General features: G+C 44.5%; 1 protein-coding gene across 2 annotated transcripts in view; it reads right to left on the bottom strand.

Annotated features, from left to right (window-relative positions):
* Window positions 1-173: 173 nt before the first annotated feature.
* snphb (syntaphilin b) overlaps window positions 174-24,546 on the bottom strand; it is a 40,283-nt gene continuing 15,910 nt past the window's right edge. For both annotated transcript variants that reach the window (XM_021615978.3, XM_090184469.1), the window contains 5 exons: window positions 15,517-15,639; window positions 12,348-12,467; window positions 10,093-10,203; window positions 7,390-7,542; window positions 174-7,009 (listed from right to left, as the gene is read on the bottom strand). In XM_021615978.3, coding sequence (XP_021471653.1) covers window positions 5,260-7,009; window positions 7,390-7,542; window positions 10,093-10,203; window positions 12,348-12,467; window positions 15,517-15,566 — 2,184 coding nt within the window. In that variant the 5' untranslated portion in view covers window positions 15,567-15,639 and the 3' untranslated portion in view covers window positions 174-5,259. The remainder of the gene's footprint in view (window positions 7,010-7,389; window positions 7,543-10,092; window positions 10,204-12,347; window positions 12,468-15,516; window positions 15,640-24,546) is intronic.

The raw sequence follows: 24,546 nt of genomic DNA, 5'->3' as shown, positions 1-24,546 counted from the left end.
TTATCCTTTAAAGGCTGCCAGAACACAATAGTGGGAATGCCCATGAGACTCAAACCTAAAAATCATTTTACAACAACTTGGTTAAATTCCTTTTCCACAGCGATTTTAAATTACCTCCATTTAGTGAAAACATTTGAAAGTACTTTGTGGATAACTGAACAGAAACACAAGTGTCAGTTTTACATCATGCGGTTTAATATGGGGCCTTTTGGTTTTGCTTTATACAGTATGGTGGGAGTGAAAATGCATCTGTACTCATGAACTGTGTCTGCACTGTACACACTATTGCCATTAAGATAATTGATCTATAGCTATTAATGATGGCTACTTGATCCCCATACAAGGCATTTAGGAGGGAAAATGTCCGTCAGGTAAAGATATGTCTCATAACCATCTTTGATACAGATCCCTTTACATCCAACAAATAATCTGACAATTAGACATGATACCGCACATTCAATACAATACCCTCAAAGAGAAAACGTCATGATTTCCACCAAGATTGTGTGGGTTTCTCTGGGATATACAGTACAATCTCACATTAATGCACATGTACTGTCACTGACACAACCTACCTCAGAGCAACAATACAGTGCTCTGAATTGGACTGAATGTATAAAAAACAGAATATATCTGAGGTACTAAGATATCTTCCAATCACATTGTAAAATAAAGATGAGTGACATGGATGTAGGATACAGTAACAACCCTGTTAATACACTGCTTTCCAAACAAAACACTAGACTACCTCTTTATCAATGTCACAACATTAAGTGCTATACACACTGCTCAAAAAAATAAAGGGAACACTTAAACAACACAATGTAACTCCAAGTCAATCACACTTCTGTGAAATCAAACTGTCCACATAGGAAGCAACACTGATTGACAATACATTTCACATGCTGTTGTGCAAATGGAATAGACAACAGGTGGAAACTATAGGCAATTAAGACAAGACACCCAATAAAGGAGTGGTTCTGCAGGTGGTGACCACAGACCACTTCTCAGTTCCTATGCTTCCTGGCTGACGTTTTGGTCACTTTTGAATGCTGGCGGTGCTTTCACTCTAGTGGTAGCATGAGACGGAGTCTACAACCCACACAAGTGGCTCAGGTAGTGCAGCTAATCCAGGATTGCACATCAATGCGAGCTGTGGCAAGAAGGTTTGCTGTGTCTGTCAGTGTAGTGTCCAGAGCATGGAGGCGCTACCAGGAGACAGGCCAGTACATCAGGAGATGTGGAGGAGGGCAACAACCCAGCAGCAGGACCGCTACCTCCGCCTTTGTGCAAGGAGGAGCACTGCCAGAGCCCTGCAAAATGACCTCCAGCAGGCCACAAATGTGCATGTCTGCTCAAACGGTCAGAAACAGACTCCATGAGGGTGGTATGAGGGCCCGACGTCCACAGGTGGGGGTTGTGCTTACAGCCCAACACCGTGCAGGACGTTTGGCATTTGCCAGAGAACACCAAGATTGGCAAATTCGCCACTGGCGCCCTGTGCTCTTCACAGATGAAAGCAGGTTCAGACTGAGCACATGTGACAGTCTGGAGACGCCGTGGAAAACGTTCTGCTGCCTGCAACATCCTCCAGCATGACCGGTTTGCAGTGGGTCAGTCATGGTGTGGGGTGGCATTTCTTTGGGGGGCCGCACAGCCCTCCATGTGCTCGCCAGAGGTAGCCTGACTGCCATTAGGTACCGAGATGAGATCCTCAGACCCCTTGTGAGACCATATGCTGGTGCGGTTGGCCCTGGGTTCCTCCTAATGCAAGACAATGCTAGACCTCATGTGGCTGGAGTGTGTCAGCAGTTCCTGCAAGAGGAAGGCATTGATGCTATGGACTGGCCCGCCCGTTCCCCAGACCTGAATCCAATTGAGCACATCTGGGACATCATGTCTCGCTCCATCCACCAACACCACTTGCACCACAGACTGTCCAGGAGTTGGCGGATGCTTTAGTCCAGGTCTGGGAGGAGATCCCTCAGTAGACCATCCGCCACCTCATCAGGAGCATGCCCAGGCGTTGTAGGGAGGTCATACAGGCACGTGGAAGCCACACACACTACTGAGCCTCATTTTGACTTGTTTTAAGGACATTACATCAAAGTTGGATCAGCCTGTAGTGTGGTTTTCCACTTTAATTTTGAGTGTGACTCCAAATCAGCACATTCAACTATGTAAAGAAAAAAGTATTTAATAAGAATATTTCATTCATTCAGATCTAGGATGTGTTATTTTAGTGTTCCCTTTATTTTTTTGAGCAATATATATATATATATATAGCAATGACCTACAGGTATGTCCTAACGTAAGCTCCAATGACTCCCAATGACCTACTGGTATGTCCTAACGTAAGCTCCAATGACCTACTGGTATGTCCTAACGTAAGCTCCAATGACCTACAGGTATGTCCTAACGTAAGCTCCAATGACCTACAGGTATGTCCTAACGTAAGCTCCAATGACCTACAGGTATGTCCTAACGTAAGCTCCAATGACCTACAGGTATGTCCTAACGTAAGCTCCAATGACCTACAGGTATGTCCTAACGTAAGCTCCAATGACCTACAGGTATGTCCTAACGTAAGCTCCAATGACCTACAGGTATGTCCTAACGTAAGCTCCAATGACCTACAGGTATGTCCTAACGTAAGCTCCAATGACCTACAGGTATGTCCTAACGTAAGCTCCAATGACCTACAGGTATGTCCTAACGTAAGCTCCAATGACCTACAGGTATGTCCAAATGCAAAGTCCAATGACTACCAATGTGATTTTGGTAGTTCTTTTGAGCTATAAATAAACCCATCACCCGGATCATCTTTGTTGATGCTTAAAGCATTTCACACAAAAACAGTACACTTTGGGGAAAGGGAATTATCCCAAAGGACAGACACACTAACATCATAGCAGTGCATTACCAAATCAAATCAAGCATCCGATGGAGAGAGCTGGGCTTGTTAAAGTACTATGGTGGCAAGACCAGAACATCAGAAATCTAATTATGCTTCAAAACCCAGGAAAATAACAAGCAATTAGCAGACGGTAACTATAACATAAGCATGACCCGTTAGCCTTTAGTAATTCACTTAACATCACAGACACACACATTACTGTTAAGCTTGTTTTGTTGTGCGTAGAGGTACATAATGAAGAGGCGTTGTTTTACTGTTCAAACACCAATGAAATTGCTTGAGAAATATAAAATAGTCCAGTACAGGTTTAACAAGCGATGGCTTTGTTTACACAGGTAGCCAAATTCTGATATATTGCCACTAATTTGTCATTTGACCAATCAGATCAGACGTTTTTCCAATTATTGGCCAAAACACCCCATGTACTGTTGGGGAGACTTCAGGTGAGTCATCTACAAATGCATATCAATATGATTATCAATCACACTATTTTCATCATTGTGTTTCTGCTAGAGACATTCTCAAACACATTCACCTTACAGAAAGGAGTATGGCTTTTAATTAAAAAAAATGCAGAGGCTTCCTGAACCACTTACACCAAGCAGGCTTTACAAATGGCAGGGGGACAATTCACAGGTCATGATGATGTGAAACATGACGGGGAAGAACTAGAGCAACGCACAATATCAAGACACAATACAAAATTCCAACAGGGTTGTGGAAAGTGTTCAAATCTAAAGCACATGACGACGTTGAAAAGTGTGTAAGACAACTCCCAAGCGTTTCATTAATTCACCACTCAATCTATTTTGTCAGTGCTGCTCGTGTGTTTCACTATTCATAGGTGCTGGAAGTCACGGTGAAGAGGTTACATCTGCAGAAACACACACAGAAGGGATTGTCAAGCAGCAGAAATGAAGAGGGATAGAAGAAACAGCACCACAAATGCACATCCCAACGCACATTCCAGAAAGCAGCGAAACATTTTTGAGAAGGATATTCCCTACGGCTAAAACACTACAGGAAAAGAACGTTATGGACGGAAGGCAACAGTTTTCAGTGTTCAAAGAAAAATGGCACCTTTACTTTGAAACATATTTCATTAGACAGTTGTACCTGTGAGAAAGTATAGTGAACACAACAAAAAAAACTCAGAAGCAAAACTGTGGCCGCATTCGACTTTGGAAACACACAAACTTGACTTCAAGTAGTTGCTTAGCCTCATAAAGTGAATAATAGTGCAAAACATTGTTAATAAATTAAAGAAATAAGATATATCCTGTTTCTTCTCTAAAGAACTCAATGTACTTCCACTCAAAGGACTGTTCTTGTTGGTTGCATCACAATCTTGTGGACATCAGTTAGCACTTGTTTGGCTCAGAAATCGCTAACAAAGACTTATATTTAAACATTACAGTACAGTCCTTGCTCAGCCTTTCAACTATTTCACATCAATGACTACATCCATTACAGCCCTAAACAATAAGACACTCAGATTCTTCCAACTCAGGCATGACACTGCAAACACCCCAAGAACAACAAAGTCCATAATCCCTTTCCTATTTTTGAAAGAAAAATAAACTTAGTTTCAATTATTATATCTCTATTTGCTTCCTTCTTGAGATGTTTCTGGTTCATGGGTCTGGAATGACTAACACTTGGACGACAGACATGGACTGAATGCTACAAGAGTGATTGTTAATCTAGGACACCAGTGACAGGAAGCAGAAATGTACAGCAGCAGCTTGCCTGGTACCTTTAGGGGGCAACTGCCATGTGTCAAGACTTCAGTCATTCACTCGTAAATGAGCATACCAACTACTGCACAGCCATGGCTGCGATTGCCTCCAGACATCTAGGTGCTTTGGCTACACAACGCAATACAACACAGAGAAGAACACACATGCTGCACACTCACAACACACGTCATGTGATCACACACATTTCTTACACACGAGTCAAAATGGAACTGGCCCAATAAAGGGAGCCACAGTGACGGACAGACCTTTCAGTCTCCCTGCACACAAGAGAGAGTGCTTACAATCACCATCAGTCACACTCCGGCCATTCAGTATCCATTGAATCGTACAGTTCTACCATTTAGTGTCAGTTCAACACATCCTGGTGTCCCTTCTCAGTCTAGCAGAAGAGGTGGAAGAGGCCACCTCCAGAGAGGGTTATATGGTTTGCTGGGGCTGTCCTGTCTTCAGAATAATTTATTCAAAATCATCGCTCCCCTCCTTTCTTTACCCAGTACTTCAGGTGGAGGACAAACCCAGGACCCAGGACCAGAGAGGGCAGTGCTGTGTGTGTGCAGTTCCCAGGCTGTCATGGGGCCTGTCTCAGATCTCTGTGCCCCCCATGGCTCCCCCACCTGTGCCCGCGGGGTAGTGCCTGACTCCCCCGCCCCTGCGCAGGGAGGAGAGGGCCACTGTGCAGCAGCCACGCAGCAGTGAGCCGAAGTGGTAAATTGGCAGTCCATCGCGCCGTGCCCCCTGGCACAGCCATGCCACCGTGGGAACCACGGGCACAGCCACTGCCAGCAGGTCCACCAGGAAGTGGCGGCTCCAGTAGCTCTTCACTGCGGGTCCAGACTCAGAAGAGGTAGACTCCTCTGCTCCCCCTACTGCTCCCTGAACCTCAGCCTCTTCATCATCATCAACCTCCACCACTGTCACCCCAGCTATCTCCTGTAGCGAGCTGCTCCTGGGCTGGGAGGTGTGGGGCCGCTCCTCCACCTCCACTGACCTCACCTCCTCAACCGCTCTCTGATTCTTCACCTCCAAAACCTCCTCCCTCTGATTATATAGATCTAACTCCCTGACCTCCCCCTGCTTCCCCTCCCTCACCAACCCCAGCACCTTTACCTCCTCCTGCTTACACAACTCTACCAACCCCACCTCCTCCTCCTCCTGCTGCTTGCCTACCTCTACCATCCCCACTGCGCCCTCCCCCACTACCTCTCTATGCCTCTCCAACTCTCCCACCATCTTCCCATCCTCCTTCACTGATAGGGAGGCCATATCCACTGCACAGGAGACAGAGGCAGAGCTGGGTAAAGGAGTAGCAGGAGCGGGCTCAGCTGTTGTAGCTGTGAGAGTTGTCATGGTGACTGACGTCATGGTAACCGAGTCCAGGTCGTCTCCCTCATCTGAGACCCAGGTGGAGGTGGGGCTGCAGGCCTGAGAGCGGAAGGTGCGCTCGGTGATGGTGTCCAGGTCAGAGGCGTAGCCCAACCCCACCGGGACGGGGCAGCTCTCTGTCTGGACGGCCTGCTCCCTGAGGTGGTGGAGGTACAGGTGGTGGTGGGACAGACAGGAGTGGTTGGTGCTGCCCGCCCCACCCATGGCACAGCGCAGGGGCACCACCCTGTCCTGCCCGGTGCACAGCTTCTCGTAGGTGGAGGACTGTGGCAGGTGGGAGTAGGTGCTGAGCAGTGAGGCTGTCTCTTCAGATAGGAAGGCTGCCTCCAGGAGTAAGTCTGCCCTGTGACTGCTGTCTGCCCTGTGACTGCTGGCTGCACTGTGACTGTGACTCTCCCCACAGCACACAAAGCCGCTGTCATGGTTCTCCTCCCCTGACAGGCCGTTCCCGTTCTTATCCCCCAGCGCATGGTCGCTCAGCTTGGTGTAGGTAGAGCTATGGGTCAGAGAACGGGCGGGGGAGCCGTCACAGGACCCACACAGACTCTTGGAGCCACCCCCCCCAGTCCCTGATGCAGCGGGACTACTCCCAGGCCATGACCCCGCAGTCCCAGGCCTCCCAGCACGAGACCCCCCTGCCACTCCTCTTGCTGCAGCAGCCTCCTGCTCATTGGCCACCCCGTTCTGAGCCAGCTCCATGCTGAGCAGCAGGTTCTCCAGCTTGAGGTTCTGGGCGTTGATGTCCTGAAAGTATTTCTGGACGCCGGTGTCGGTGGAGTCACTGGAGCTGAGGTTGGTGCGCACCACGTCCACCACATCCTTGAGCTGCTGGATCTCCCTGTGCGCCTCTTTCAGGGCCAGCTGGGCCTCCACGCGGTGACACTCCTCTTCAACCCAGTCCTCCTGCATCCGACACAGCTGGGTCTTCAATGCATCAATCTCAGAGTCCCTGAGACAGACAGAGAAGAGGAGGAGGAGTGAGTGAAGAAGGGAGGTTGAGCGAGAGGGAGGGAGTGAACAAGGTAGGTTTAAAGAGAAAGATTTAGTAAAAATGTTTGGCGATTTAGTAATTTGCCCCCAAAAAATTATGTTTATATATCAACATAATTACGAAATGAAAAGCATTATGAGGGTAATTTGATGGAAATGGGGTAGAAGTTGACATTCAAATCTATATTTCAAAGAGCATAATATTTCCAAAACAAAAAATGCTCAAATGAAAATGTACTTGTTTGAACGAGACCAGAGTAAATAGGAAAATGTAATGGTCCAAGTCCAGATCTTCCTTTTGGCTAGAGAATCATTCCAGTGTGTCCTTTTGTGTCTCACCTGTCCTGCAGCCTGTCGACTGACTCCTTGAGGCGGGCCCGCAGGTGTCTGATACACACCTCCTTCTGCTGCAGGGGTGTGAGGTACTGCTCTGGGGGAGGGGGGCGGATGCCATGGTTATCTGTACATGAGGCGTATGCCTTCATGTGACGCCTTGGAGAAAGAGAGAGAGGAAACAGGAGAGACAAAGATGTATTGGAATCCATTATCTTCTATAAGCTGAATTATAAGACATTATTAAAACCCCTTACACTCGTTGGAATTGGCCTGTATGGATAGCGATAGATTTAAATGTTTCTTACAGAAGAAATATGGAAAGCATATGCATACCCATGGTAGCAATTAAAAAGGGAACAGTTTAGAGATTACGGGGAAATGATTAGACTAAATTTGAGGACACAACAGCTCATGTAACACAAGACCGAATCCAAACATTACACTGTTGATTTTATTAACATTTTACATTTACTGTACTTTTCACCACATTTGTTGATAATGAAATCTGAAAATACTTTGGGGGTAGGTACAACATAAACCCTTGTCATTTTTTGTCTTGAGTGAGAGGTCTAACTGGCGTCTCCAAGTGGCCACACACCTCTCCAAAGTGTGCACAGTTCTCAAGTCATTTCAATGCACCTTTATGACTCAAAGAAGTCTTCAACTATAAGGTGCTCTTTTTTTACTCTCCAAGTGGTGCCGTTCTAGAGCAAGCAGACATATTTATTTTGTTTGGAACACAGCCCTGTGTCCCAGACATCACACAATTACTGTTGTTGTTGAAACAATCCAAAAATGTTCCATTTTAAAATCGCAATCTGGGTCCGGTGGGCATAATTCTATTTCCAACATGACTTTCCAATATTCATGTCAAACTTTATTTGTCACATACCCATGGTTAGCAGATGTTAATGAGAGTGTAGCGAAATGCTTGTGCTTGTAGTTCCAACCATGCAGTAATATCTAACAAGTCATCTAACAATTTCACAACAACTACCTTATGCACACACAAGTGTAAAGGAATGAATAAGAATATGTACATATAAATATATGGATGAGCGATGGCCGAACGGCATAGGCAAGATGCAGTAGATGGTATAGAGTACAGTATATACATATGAGATGAGTAATGTAGGGTATGTAAACATGATATAAAGTGACATTGTTTAAAGTGACTAGTGATACATTTATTACATCCACTTTTTAATTATTAAAGTGGCTAGAGATTTGAGTCAGTATGTTGGCAGCAGCCACTCAATGTTAGTGATGGCTGTTTAACAGTCTGATGGCCTAGAAGCTGTTTTTCAGTCTCCTGGTCCCAGCTTTGATGCACCTGTACTGACCTCGCCTTCTGGATGGTAGCGGGGTGAACAGGCAGTGACTCGGGTGGTTGTTGTCCTTGATGATCTTTATGGCCTTCCTGTGACATCGGGTAGTGTAGGTGTCCTGGAGGGCAGGTAGTTTTCCCCCCGGTGATGCGTTGTGCAGACCTCACTACCCTCTGGAGAGCCTTACGGTTGTGGGCGGAGGAGTTGCCGTACCAGGCGGTGATACAGCCCGACAGGATGCTCTCGATTGTGCATCTGTAAAAGTTTGTGAGGGTTTTTGGTGACAAGCCAAATTTCTTCAGCCTTCTGAGGTTGAAGAGGCGCTGCTGTGCCTTCTTCACCACGCTGTCTGTCTGGGTGGACCATTTCAGTTTGTCCGTGATGTGTACGCCGAGGAACTTAAAACTTTCCACCTTCTCCACTACTGTCCCGTCGAAATACGATCTTACAGTGTTAGGTTTTCACAAGGCAATTAAGAGAAGCGGATCGTAATTTTGGTGCAAATAGAATAGAGTCATGAGTGTATTCAGATGCGAGGTCCACGGCAGATTTTCTTCACAGTACAACAAACATAGGCTCATTCTGTTCAGGACAACCTAGGGTATAACGCCATGTTACCTTGTAACTGTACATCAAACATAGTGATCATAAATGTTGACGCTGTACACGACATGAGTTTTATGATATGTAAATGTGGAGTGCACATTTGGGCTCACGTGTGTTCAGCTTGCTTGCATGACATCAAAGCAGTATTTATTATAATCTTCAACATCTCATCTTTCAAAATACAGAGAGTCCTCGTAATTTACACCTTCTCTCACTCAAACAACAAGCATTTTTCAGAAGTTGCCCAATTAGCGGGAGGGATGGGGGCAACTCCTTGTCGTGCGCGGTGCTCAAGTTCAGAACGGCTGTCAGTCAAAACCCATACAGAGCTGTGAAGCGGAGACCCTGAGCTCTGATGTCATGTATAGCCACTGTGTTCCAATGTAGGCGCTGATCAGTGTCAAGGGCTACGGCTCATACATTCCTCTAACAAGTTATAAGACCTTTTAATTACATGTCCTTATGATACAAAACATAACGCTTTGTAGGCTACTTTGCAGTAGGCACTCATTCTCCCATGTAGGAGAATGATACTGACATGGGGCATAGCAGGCTAGCCATAGGGTTATATTCAATCTGTTTCGCTGAAGAAATGCAAAGGTAAGTTCCTACTTAGCGGAAAATTGGCAGCGTTTACCTTGAATGCCGTCTCAGCTAATGCGGGAACATTGCCTTTAAATTTCAATCACACTGGGACGCCGAATTTCCTCGATGCGGATTGAATAGAGCCCTTAGTCTTATAGATAGATGGGGTAGCCAATTTTTGTCTTACCCCTTGGTGGGGCTGCAATCACTGCCCTTGCAGGAGCCAGAGTTAGTGCTGCTGCTGCTGAGAGAGGCGTTGCCATAGGGATCTCTGTTGCTGACTGGGGCAGCTGTCCTTCTGTACCAGAGTGAGAGGGACCGTTAATACATCAGGCAATATAGACAGACAGAGTACTATTAACTGACATTATCAAACACCAGAACAAATCCTGCCTCAATAAAACTCAACCAACATTAAATCATGCCCAAAAACTCACCCGCAAACATGCCCACTAAAAAACAGACTCAAAACGTGCCAAGACAGACATACATTAAAAGGCCACGATGAAGGAGGACCTACAGTATGCTCTGCAACATAGATGATAGTACACAATGGCTCAAAGATGCCATGCACTTTGAGTAGATGAAAGCAGTCAAGAAAACCAAAAGCCAAGACAAAGTAGAACTTCAATCATGTCAATAAATAATTCTCATCAATACATGAGAATGCCAAAAGGTGAAAGGTTACTCCCAGCCAACAACAGATCAGCTTGCATGTGATGGTTTAAAAAGTACCTGGATTCAATCTACATGCCATGGACCTTGTACCATAACGCTCTAACATCCCACATCTAGTGATGCTCAACAACAGAACAAGTTATCAGAAGGTCCAATTAAGACTTTAAAACGCATATTGAATGACAATATACATTTGTTATTCAATATATTGGCATTAAGACTAAATACAGAACATTCGGAAAGTATTCAGATCCCTTAGATTTTTTTTCCAGATCTTGTTACAGCCCTATTCTAAAATTGATTACATTGTTTTTTTCCCCTCAATCTACACAGAATACAAAAAAACAGGTTTTTAGAAATGTTAGCAAAAAAAAGTATGAAATATCACATTTACATAAGTATTCAGACCCTTTACTCAGTACTTTATTGAAGCACCTCTGGCAGCGATTACAGCCTCTAGTCTTCTTGGGTATGATGCGACAAGCTTGGCACACCTGTATTTGGGGAGTTTCTCCCATTCTTCTCTGCAGATCCTCTCAAGTTCTGTCAGGTTGGATGGGGAGCGTCGCTGCACAGCTATTTTCAGGTCTCTCCAGAGATGTTCAAATCGGGTTCAAGTCTGGGATCTGGCCGGGCTATTCAGAGACTTGTCCCAAAGCCCCTCCTGCGTTGTCTTGGCTGTGTGCTTAGGGTTGTTGTCCTGTTGGAAGGTTTTCATCAAGGATTTATTTGTACTTTGCTCGGTTCATCTTTCCATCGATCCTAACTAGTCTCCCAGTCCCTGCTGCTGAAAAACATCCCCACAATATGATGCAGCCACCACCATACTTCACCGTAGGGATGGTGCCAGGTTTCCTCCAGATGTGACGCTTGGCATTCAGGCCGAAGAGTTCAATCTTGGTTTCATCAGACCAGAGAATCTTGTTTGTCATGGTCTGAGAGTCCTTTAGGTGCCTTTTACTGAGGAGTAGCTTTTATCTGGCCACTCTACCATAAAGGCCTGATTTGTGGAGTGCTGCAGAGATGGTCATCCTTCTGGAAGGTTCTCCCATCTCCACAGAGGAGCTCTGTCAGAGTAACCATTGGCCCTTCTCCCCCGATTGCTCAGTTTGGCTGGGCGGCCAGCTCTAGGAAGAGTCTTGGTGGTTCCAAACTTCTTCCATTTAAGAATGATGGAGGCCACTTTGTTCTTAGGGACCTTCAATGCTGCAGAATTATTTTGGTACCCTTCCCCAGATCTGTGCCTCGACACAAACATGTCTCGGAGCTCTACTGACAATTCCTTCGACCTCACGACTTGGTTTTTGCTCTGACATGCACTGTCAACTGTGAGACCTTATATAGAAAGGTGTGTGCCTTTCCATATCATGTCCAATTAATTGAATTTACCACAGGTGGACTCCAATCAAGTTGTAGAAACATCTCAAGAATGATCAATGGAAACAGGATGCACTTGAGCTCAATTTTGAGTCTCATAGCAAAGATTCCAAATACTTATGTAAATAAGGTATTTCTGAAAACCTGAAAACCTGTTTTCGATTTGTCATTATGGGATATTGTGTGTAGAACGATGAGGGAAAAAAATATTATCCATTCTATTATCCAATCCATTCTAGAAGATATCTAACGTAACAAAATGTAGAAAAAAGGGAAGGGGTCTGAACACTTTCTGAATGCACTGCACATGCCTACGGCACGAAGTCAGAGAGATACGACAACAAAACATTGAAGGAGAGAGAGGGATAAAAGGAGAGTTGTGCTAACCGACAGTGCCGCTCCGGAGACTTGGTAGTGAGATATCCTCGTTCCGTTGGGCGCATTGAAACCATATAGTCTGTCTCCATTGGAATGTAGTCTAGCTCTATGAACCTGCAGTAGTCAAACCTGACCAAAGACAACAAGTTATTACAGTGAGGAGGTAGTGATGTCTGTCAGACTAGAACCCAGTGACAAACATCAATAGTACTTAGGACTTATACTCTGTGTTGGCCAAATACATCAACAATGGTCATCATGGGATAAGAAAAGTGAGTACCTATCTAGTTTGATAGTGAGACTGTTTAAATTGAAATAAAGACCGTAGCCTGGATTGTTCAGAGCAGAAACACTGGCTAATGATGAATGAGAAATTAATTTAGAATGAAATGGATTAAAATATTACTTCTCCTTAAAAACTGGCTCATTAGAACTTAATCCTTGGCTCTGGGAGATCCTTCTACACTGATGTGTGTAAATACAGCAGATTTGTTCTTTAATGAGAGAGAGCATAGGCAGATTACAACTACTAACGAGACATGAACTTGCCCTGTCGAGGTCTGCTATAGGCTAACAGGGCATCTGAAGATGACTTCATCTAAACATTATTCCCCTAAACAAAGAAATGATTCAACCATGATTAAGATGCTGACATGTGGACCAGACACATTTCTGCCTTCTTACTCTGTCCCCCTTCTGTCCCCCTCAGGACGAAAGGTGAGCAGTGGCATCAGAGCCCACACTAAAAAGATGCACAATTACAGCCTGCAATCTGGGGAAATTCCTACCTCACATAACCCTTAAAAACAACATCAGAGCAAGAAACAAAAAAAAAGTCAGCAGAATTAACAACTGGGAGAAGAAAACTAAAGAAAGTAGAATGAAATTCAGTTGAAGTCATATTCATGTAGTTTCTACATTTTATTAGTGAAGGAATGGGGAAGGGGCACTGTGATGGGCAACTCCTGTCCTGTACTAGTCTGTGACTGTTGACAAATTGGTAAATTGACTAATGACAGGCAATGACAGGAGGACAGTAGTGTTGCCCAATCACTGGCTTCCAGACTGGGTGGGAGGAGATAAGCAGTGCCAAACAGATAGAACCAGCTGTTGGGAGCAGTTTTATTTTAGGAAGGGTTATGTCAGGTTATGACAAAGGCCATCAGCATACAAACAGAAAAGGGTCAAGCTGAAAAAATGCAGCGGAAGCAAGCCTGGAAAGAAAGGTCTAGAAAATGTAAAATATGTGGGCTAAATAAGGTTCGGCACAATTTCAGTCCATCATTACATCTCTTCTCCTTTGAGTTGGACCCTGGTGTGAACGTGCCTGATGTGGGCCAAGCTGGTGTTATGATGTGTATGCAGGCTGTGCTGATGCTGTGTGAGGAATACTCCTATACAGAGTGGTTGCAAGAAGTGAGACGAGAATGTGGTGGGACAGAGAGACCTGCTCTTATAAACTACCACACAATAACTACAGTCAGATTTGAAGATGGTTTGAGAGATTGTCCAGTGTGACTGACCAGCCAGCACTACTACTTTAACAGCAGTACTCTTCAGTAAATGCTCTGTTAAATCAGTCAATCACCTCATCAAGCTATTGGCTATAATATTGGCATACAGTACGTCACTGTACCAGCAATTCTGTTTGGTGCATCTGAAGGGTTTATCAGTGAATGTCAAAGATCAATGGATCTCTGTCTGTGCCGGTCTGTCCAGCTATGACTACGGCACATGAGCATGCTCTCTGGGACAGTATAACTGAAGGGTGTCTCACGCAGGGGGCGCGGGCACGGGTACAGGCACGGGCGAGGAGGAGGACGACAGCATTTGCTGCAAGCGCCGTTTGGGCTGCAGAGCCTTCAGAGGGTTGAATCTAGGGAGAGAGACGACAGAAAGGACCAGAGCTGGGTTCTATCTTTGCTCCAGTTTTCCAAGCCTAATAGAGTTCATGCTACTCTTGCGCTGTAGCTAGGACATTGGACATGAGTAATTCATTGAAGTGAAATACAGTATCAACATAAAGACAACTTTAAATAGACAGAGTGCAAGTTCACAATATACTTGCAGTGTGTTAAATCCAATCATTCACTCCTTTTATAGCAACTCTTACCATAATCCCAACACACCCCTGCATTCATTTTTAGCCGACAAAGCAGTTACATGGTCAAACCAACCATGTTGGAAAAAAAAGAAAGAAAAGCAAAGCTCTAAAGTGCTGACAACTGTGTCGAGAGAGAGAGGAGAGAGAGGAGAAAGAGAAAGAGAAAGAAAGAGAGAGAGAGGGTGAGAGAGAAAATTGGTCTGTAACCGCTTATGGAGCTCAGCAGCTGATGGGACTGACGCAAAACTGAGCCTCAGCTCTCCCAGGAGATGATAATCCCCTGTAGCAATAAAGACAAACACAAGTTCACACACAGCATTCAATACTCAGCGAGACATCACATCATTAAACGGGTTCTCTGGGAGGGACATACCCACATTCTTCACCCCTGACCATTTCTTGTGGCTGATGATAAGAAGACAAAATGGATGAAGTAGGGAGAACAAAATAGAGAGATGCGAGAGAGAGAGAGAGAGAGAGAGAGAGAGGTTGACTAAGAGGTTGACTGAAAAAGTTAAAAAGAGAAGGATTTAGAGGAAAATAGGGCTGTTCAATAGAAAAGGGAGATTAGTAAAACAGAGTACGAGGGATTTTAAACGGATGAGTCAAAAATAAATGAGGGTGTACTTATATAAGAGACGAGGTTAAGTGGAGAACATAAGAGTGTGAAGGTAATCTAAAAAGAAGATGAAAGGAGAGCGATAGAGGATGAATTAGAGAAATGAGGACAGACTGGTTGAATCAACATTGTTCCCACGTCATTTCAATTATGTTTTTGACTGTCACATACACCACATAGGTGCAGTGAAATGTGTTGCTTTACAGGGTCAGCCATAGAAGTACAGCGCCATGGGAACAAATTAGGGTAAAGTGCCTTGCTCAAGGACACATCAGTAGATTCCTCATCTTGGCGGCTCAAACCAGTGACCTTTCGGTTATTGGCCCAACACACTAACCACTAGGCTACCTGCCACCCACGTTGAGCCAACGTGGAATAGACGTTGAATTGATGTCTGCGCCCAGTGGGGAGAGAGTAGGAGTTTCAGATGTGTAGGTGCGTATGCGGTGCTGTACCTGCGTGAGCCTGACACAGACCTCCGGGTGGAAGGCGCAGGGGCAGACATGGAGCCAGACAGCCTCTCTCACCCTCTCTTTTCGTATATCTCTGTGTCTCTCTCTCACTCTGCAGCTTCAGCTCTGCAGTGACAGCCAGCCCGAGAGAGGAAAACAGACAAATGAACACAGTGAGTTCTATACAAACACACAAACAGGCACTGACTCTGTGTCACTGTGGACCAGGCATGACACACTGTTTTGAACCAACAAATCATGCAATTGTTTTCAAGTATGAATAAGTCAGTGAGGTCACACACACGTTTTGTTTTTCTATCCTCGTGGGGAGCTAAAATTAATTTAAATTCAAAATCCTATTTTCCCTAAACCTTAACCCCTAATTCTAACCCTTAAACTTAAAATAGCCTTTGTCCTCATGTGGGAGCATTTTCCTTGTTTTACTATCCTTTTGACTAGTAAATCACACACACACACACACACACACACACACACGCACACACACACACACACACACACGCACACACACCTGCTGACTACCTTGGTGATAACTATAGATGTTTCAGCTTCGTGCTCTGTGCTGACAAGCTGGCAGGAGCCAGGGATGGCCATATCTGGGATCAGCCCAGCCAGACAGAGCAGCAGGGAGAGTCAGACAATCACCACTTGCTAGTCTGGCCACAGGCCGGAGACGGTAGAGAGCAGTGTTTGTGCTTCAACAGCAAATGGTTTATGGATTTGATTCAGTGATAAATAACAATCTAAGTGAGAAAAGCCCTGCGACAGTTGTTGCGGTCCTTCGAAACGATCTAATTAACATGCTTTCAAAGCTCAAGTTTAAATATATTGCAATGTTGCGCAAATGCCGATTGCAAAATAAGATATGGGTCTCAAGGTCAACAATGTGCCAAGTATGTCTATTCCTCATAACCTCTTGGCCCTGCACAGTCAGTGGAGATAAGCAGTGATGATTGAGAGAGACAGACCTGATTGGGGAGGTAGCAGGTATGATAGGAGAGGTAGATGAGGGAGAGTACATGAAGTGAGTACATGAAGGGAAAGAGGGGATTAATCCCATTAATAATAGAACACAGGATTTAGTGAGTTCAGGAGCCAAGTGTGCACCATAAGCCTGTCCCCTAAACCTCCCTCAGGCTTCTCCATAAACCCACCCATCCTTCTGTCTGTGTGGGCACAGAGCTACCTCCTTGACCTCCTCCTCATCTGTCATCCCCTCTCCTAAAACACACTCCCATATTCCTTTACTTTTCCTCTGTCCCTCAGCTTTGCGTTTCTGATCATGAAAAATGACCCTACCCTTATGTGAGAAAAGCCAGTCCTTCAGACTCTCAAAGACAACGCTACGCTGTAGTTTATGTTGTCCCCATTTCCTCTGTCCTTGCCTGACAGGGTTGGGCAGCAGTGTACTGTTTGTCCCAACCCTGCAGTGTAGAGTGAGTAACCATGTTGAATCACCCCTCAGCAGCCAGCCAGCCAGCTGGCCAGACAGACGCCCACTCAGCCTGCAATGCTATATATTCATTTATTTATTATTATTTATTTTTTTACCTTTATTTAACTAGGCAAGTCAAATAGACAGACAGACAAAGAGTCAGCCAGCCAGCTACCCAGAGAGACAGGCAGCCTGAGACAGATACCAACTCAGTGTCCACTGCGACAGACACAGACAGACAGACACTTGTCTCATTGCTACAGAAAGACTGCTACAGAGAAAGTGAGACTGCTACAGAGAGACTTCTACAAAGAGACTGCTACAAAGAAACTGCTACAGAGAGACAGAGAGACTGCTACAGAGAGACAGAGAGACTGCTAGAGAGAGACAGAGACTGCTAGAGAGACAGAGATTGCTACAGAGAGACTGCTACAGAGAGACAGAGAGACTGCTACAGAGAGACTGAGAGACTGCTACAGAGAGACAAAGAGACAGAGACTGCTACAGAGAGACAGAGAGACAGAGACTGCTACAGAGAGACAGCTAGAGAGACTGCTACAGAGACAGAGAGACTGCTACAGAGAGACAGAGAGACTGCTACAGAGAGACTGCTACAGAGAGACTGATACAGAGAGACAGAGAGACTAAGGGACTGAGAGACTGCTACAGAGAGACAGAGAGACTGCGACAGAGAGACTGAGAGACTGAGATACAGAGGGACAGAGAGACAGAGAGACTGCTACAGAGATACAGAGAGACTGTTACAGAGAGACAGAGAGACTGTTACAGAGAGACTGAGAGACTGCTACAGAGAGACAAAGAGACAGAGACTGCTACAGAGAGACAGAGAGACAGAGACTGCTACAGAGAGACAGAGACAGCTAGAGAGACTGCTACAGAGAGACTGAGAGACTGCTACAGAGAGACTGAGAGACTGAGATACAGAGGGACAGAGAGACTGCTACAGAGATACAGAGAGACTGTTACAGAGAGACAGAGAGACTGTTACAGAGAGAGACCCAGCTGGTTATCACCTCACCTCATCACTGATAACCCTATAAACACCCACAGAGTGTGACATAGCCTGGTTGAAACAGCTGTTAACTCTTGTGAATACAGTTAATACACACGTAGGAGAGCAGCGCGCAACATAGAAAGAAGACAACAATTTCACCTACGCCGCTGCCTAACTAGGTAATTACCTCAAACAGTGCAGTTACGCAAACATTTCTATTACATTTGAGTCATTTAGGGGTGGCAGGTAGCCTAGTGGTTAGAGTGTTGGACTAATAACCGAATGGTTGCTAGATCAAATCCCCGAGCTGACATGGTAAAAATCTGTCGTTCTGCCCCTGAACAAGGCAGTTAACCCACTGTTCCCCGGTAGGCTGTCATTGTAAATAAGAATTTGTTCTTAACTAGTTAAATAAATGTAAAAAACATTTTTTTTTTTGCAGATGCTCTTATCCAACTTACAGGAGCAATTCAGGTTAAGTGCCATGCTCAAAGGCACAGTGACTGATTTTTCCCCAAGTTGACTCGGAGATTCAAACGAGTGACCTTTTGGTTACTGGCCTAATGCTCTGATGTGATACAGTGCCTTGCGAAAGTATTCGGCCCCCTTGAACTTTGCGACCTTTTGCCACATTTCAGGCTTCAAACATAAAGATATAAAACTGTATTTTTTTTGTGAAGAATCAACAACAAGTGGGACACAATCATGAAGTGGAACGACATTTATTGGATATTTCAAACTTTTTTAACAAATCAAAAACTGAAAAATTGGGCGTGCAAAATTATTCAGCCCCTTTACTTTCAGTGCAGCAAACTCTCTCCAGAAGTTCAGTGAGGATCTCTGAATGATCCAATGTTGACCTAAATGACTAATGATGATAAATACAATCCACCTGTGTGTAATCAAGTCTCTGTATAAATGCACCTGCACTGTGATAGTCTCAGAGGTCCGTTAAAAGCGCAGAGAGCATCATGAAGAACAAGGAACACACCAGGCAGGTCCGAGATACTGTTGTGAAGACGTTTAAAGCCGGATTTGGATACAAAAAGATTTCCCAAGCTTTAAACATCCCAAGGAGCACTGTGAAAGCGATAATATTGAAATGGAAGGAGTATCAGACCACTGCAAATCTACCAAGACCTGGCCGTCCCTCTAAACTTTCAGCTCATACAAGGAGAAGACTGATCAGAGATGCAGCCAAGAGGCCCATGATCACTCTGGATGAACTGCAGAGATCTACAGCTGAGGTGGGAGACTCTGTCCATAGGACAGCAATCGTATATTGCACAAATCTGGCCTTTATGGAAGAGTGGCAAGAAGAAAGCCATTTCTTAAAGATATCCATAAAAAGTGTTGTTTAAAGTTTGCCACAAGCCACCTGTGAGACACACCAAACATGTGGAAGAAGGTGCTCTGGTCAGATGAAACCAAAATTGAACTTTTGGCAACAATGCAAAACGTTATGTTTGGCGTAAAAGCAACACAGCTCATCACCCTGAACACACCATCCCCACTGTCAAACATGGTGGTGGCAGCATCATGGTTTGGGCCTGCTTTTCTTCAGCAGGGACATGGAAGATGGTTAAAATTGATGGGAAGATGGATGGAGCCAAATACAGGACCATTCTGGAAGAAAACCTGATGAAGTCTGCAAAAGACCTGAGACTGGGACGGAGATTTGTCTTCCAACAAGACAATGATCCAAAACATAAAGCAAAATCTACAATGGAATGGTTCAAAAATAAACATATCCAGGTGTTAGAATGGCCAAGTCAAAGTCCAGACCTGAATCCAATCGAGAATCTGTGGAAAGAACTGAAAACTGCTGTTCACAAATGCTCTCCATCCAACCTCACTGAGCTCGAGCTGTTTTGCAAGGAGGAATGGGAAAAAATTTCTCGATGTGCAAAACTGATAGAGACATACCCCAAGCGACTTACAGCTGTAATCGCAGCAAAAGGTGGCGCTACAAAGTATTAACTTAAGGGGGCTGAATAATTTTGCACGCCCAATTATTCCGTTTTTGATTTGTTAAAAAAGTTTGAAATATCCAATAAATGTCGTTCCACTTCATGATTGTGTCCCACTTGTTGTTGATTCTTCACAAAAAAAATACAGTTTTATATCTTTATGTTTGAAGCCTGAAATATGGCAAAAGGTCGCAAAGTTCAAGGGGGCCGAATACTTTCGCAAGGCACTGTATATTTGAATTATCTGTTGCACTAAGCATTGCTCTAACAAGGTCCTTCTATCACATGTTAATTACGTGGCATTCAATAGAGAACTACAAATCGCTATTTCATCCATTCATGTGTTGTGTAAATAAGAGTAGCCCTATAAAAGTAAAGCTGATATGAAAACAACAGACAAAGAACAATCAAAGACCGTAGAAACAAAGGAAGAAATGAATCAGTGCCACCCAGAAGGAAGACACACCTGTGTCCATGATGGCTTCCCTGTTAATGGCTGTCACTAAGCAACATCAAACCCTCTGGGGCAATCAAGGCCTTCTGATGTGGAAAACATGATTAAATATGGAAATAAACACACACACACACACACACACACACACACACACACACACACACACACACACACACACACACACACACACACACACACACACACACACACACACACACAAAATAATAGAGCAAAGATAACAATAGGAACTCTGTGGAATGTTGGAAAAGCCTTTCCTATCTTCTTCCTCTCTGATACAGCCTAGACCTATCCCTAGTCTGACGGGAGCAGGTAGACTGGGAGGGAGGCAGAGGCAATACTTCCTACTACAGATGTCGGATATTAATTGTCCTGCAATGCAGGAAATTAAAAACGTGTGTACTTGAGTTTTCAAAAAAGGCTTCTGAAGTTTGTAATTTCCACTTTGAAATTTCAGACTTGATTTTCCCTTACATTTTTCATACCAACCCCCCCAAAAAATGTCCATTAATTATAATCCACATAATAATTGACATTTCCTGTTGCTGCAGGATTATTTTCCTGCTGTAGCAAACTGGCTCAAACTAAAATCCTACACTATTTGACCAAAAGTATGTGGACACCTTCTTGTCGATCATCTCATTCCAAAATCATGGGCATTAATATGGACTTGGTCTCCGTTTTGCTGCTATAAAAGCCCACTCTTCTGGCTTTCCACTACATGTTGGAACATTCATTTATATCCAATAGTTCCTCCTGGCTGTATGTAATAAGACTTTAGATTTCCTGGGGTAACAGTGTAAAAAATAATACATTAAAAAAAAAAAAAATACTGCATAGTTTCCTAAGAATGCGAAGCGAGGCGGCCATCTCTGTCGGTGCCGGACAATGCCCCCATGCATGCTTTGTCATGCTGAAACAGGACAGGGCCTACCCCAATCTGTTGCTACAAAGTTGGTAGCACAGTATCGTCTACAATGTCATTGCATAATGTAGCGTTAAGATTTCCCGTCACTGGAACTGAGGGGCCTAGATCGAAAAAGAAAAACAGCCCCTGACCATTATTCCTCCTCTACCAAACTTTACAGTTGCCACTATGCATTTGGGCAGGTAATGTTCTCCTGGCATCCGCCAACCCAGATTCGTCCATTGGACTGCCAGATGGTGAAGCGTGATTCATCACTCCAGAGAATGCGTTTCCACTGCTCCAGAGTACAATGGCGGCCAGCTTTACACCACTCCAGCTGAAGCTGTGCGTTGCGCATGGTAATCTTAGGCTTGTGTGCGGCTGCTTGGCCATGGAAACCCATTTCATTAAGCTCCTGACGAACAGTTGTTGTGCTGACGTTGCTTTCAGAGGCAGTTTGTGACTCGGTAGTGAGGGTTGCAACAAACAGACTATTTTTACGTGCTTCAGCACTCTGCGGTTACGTTCTGTGAGCTTGTGTGGCCTACCTCTTCGTGACTGAGCCATTGTTGCTCCTACACGTTTCCACTTCACAACAACAGCACTCACAGTTGACCAGGGTAGCTCTAGCAGGGCAAACCTTTGACAAACTGACTTGTTGGAAAGATGGCGTCCTATGGTGGTGCCACACAATGGTCTGCTGAACGCAAACTTGAGCGTTGTAAACATTCTGTACAACTTCCGGTGTGCGTTTACTGTGAACACTGAGGCTGTACCCGCTTTAAGTTCGTTTTAGCAGTTGGCTACTGTGGCTATTTGATCATAATGTAGGCCTACCAGATTGGCCTACCATAAAAAACAATGGAGAAAATGCATCCCATAACATTTTAACATGGAAATAGCTGTTCTATTGTCCAGCCTACAGTAGCAGCCAATGTGTGGTGTTCAATTGAGGCCTACATTCCATGAGACTTTTGTAAAAAAAAACATGCAGGGCTTGACATTAACCTGTTCATCCACTTGTCCTTCAGACAAGGAGGTGACTGGAAATGTTGTTGTGTTGTTTGATTCAAGAAACCACTCTACAAAATAAAATGCATCATTATTCCTATACCATTACTACAGAGAAGCAGAAAAATTATGCTACCCTCTGCCTATTGGTCACTTAGACAGGCTTGAATAAGCTCAAAATACAACACTGCCACTTTAAAGACAAAAAAAGCTCTTTACCTGACTCACTTTTCAAAGATATCTAGAAATACACACGTTTTGGGCCCTTGTAAGAAGCAATCACTCCTCTATTGCTGACTACAAATGGTCTATAACTGGGCAAATAACTCACTAGCAAAGGATATGAACAAATGTGCACGTCGCTACGTGTAGCTCTAGCTTTGATCTCAAAACAAGCGCATCTCCTCACGACCGCTCATGCTGTAAACACAGTCCAGTTCAAAGTGAATGACACAGATCCATATATGGCAATGGTCTAGTTGCATATACAGTAGGCCTACTTCAGCTCTGATTGGTTATGGCGCACTGGTCTGTGTAGAGTACGGGTCTGAGTCGTGCCTGTCAATGCAATAGAATCCTAATCCGATGCGTTCTGCCTTTAACAAAATCTCTTGTATAGTTAGTTTTGCATACTAAGTCTGGCATTGTTTGCTTTGTTTCAGTATTTTACATTGAAAGTGACTAATATTGTGTTGATTCGATCATAATTTCCACAGTAAAGGGAAATGTTGATTGAGTTCTAAAGAGATCTCTAAATTGAGTGAAATTCAATCTCGTGCTTCTCTGCGCGAGCTGATATTTCTTCTGCATGGCAGTCCAGCACATGTGCAGTTTAGAGGGAACATTGGTGCCACGTTTAAAGTCACTGAGCTCTTCAGCAAGGCTAATCTACTGCCAATGTTTGTCTGTGGAGATTGCATGTGTAACGATCGTGTCCTCCTCGGATGAGGAATAGGAAGGATTAGACCAAAACGCAGCGTGGTAAGTGTCCATGTTAATTTTAACAAATAAACTGAACACTAAAATAACCAAAAAACAACAAAGAGAGAGAGTGAACGAAACAAAACAGTTCTGTAAGGTGAAGACACACAAAACAGAAAACAACTACCCACAACCTATAGTGGGAAAACAGGCTGACTAAGTATGGTTCTCAATCAGAGACAACGATTGACAGCTGCCTCTGATTGGGAACCATACCAGGCCAAACACACAGAACAAAACATAGAATGCCCACCCCAACTCACACCCTGACCAATCTAAAATAGAGACATAAAAAAAGGAACTAAGGTCAGGACATGACAGCATGACTGTGCGCTCAATTTTATTCACCTGTCAGCAACGGGTGTGGCTGAAACAGCCGAAACCACTAATTTGAAGGGGTGTCCACATACTATATATATTTTTAAAAGTGTATATCTGTGTGTACATCACAAGGCTTTCATACATGATTTATTAAGCCCTGTTATATAACACCATCCTCAGCCAAAAGTACGGGCAGCATCAGACAGGTACAGCAGCTCGCAAGCAGCTTCAAAGCTGATGAGAGAGACAATGACGTACCGCAATTTCATGAGGTCCCCCTGCAAGATACCATTAGGTCCCCCCAATTATTCTACATATTTTTCCATGGGGCAAAGATAAAATATTGCCGTTTTAAAGATAATTCCTGTAATTCTAAACATTTTGCCATGGCTTATGATGTGTTCATATGCTATCCGGGGGGACAAAGACATGTGGACAGAGACATGTGGACAGAGGGGGACAGAGACATGTGGACAGAGGGGGAAGAGAGGGAGAAAGGGAGGGCAGATATGGAGTGTGAGCGAGAGAGGAAGCTACACAGAGAAGTAGGGAAAACCTTAATCTACCATCAAGCCTCATATGCTTATCTATCCTTCTCATGTCTAGCATCTGTAGTGACCGCCTGTATAAATTTGCACCTTTGTGGGAGTCACAGTAAAAGCTCTTTACATCCTTGATGGAATCTAACACCTTGGACACACACACACCCCATGGTTATGTATATCACGCACACACCGGTACAGTCGCACATGCACACACTGTCACACCTCAGCATGGTCTCTCGCTCATCCACACGCTCACACACCGGAAACAGAATGTCCCTGCTCTCTCAAGGAAAGGTGACCTTGACTAATCTCATATACACCCAGGAATTCCATGTACAGGACACTGTAGCACGTGTTA

The sequence above is a fragment of the Oncorhynchus mykiss genome, chromosome 9 (assembly GCF_057628025.1).
Source record: "Oncorhynchus mykiss isolate SJ-2025 chromosome 9, ASM5762802v1, whole genome shotgun sequence".
NCBI classification, from domain to species: Eukaryota; Metazoa; Chordata; class Actinopteri; order Salmoniformes; family Salmonidae; genus Oncorhynchus; species Oncorhynchus mykiss.
This window is presented reverse-complemented; position numbering and strand designations above follow the sequence as displayed.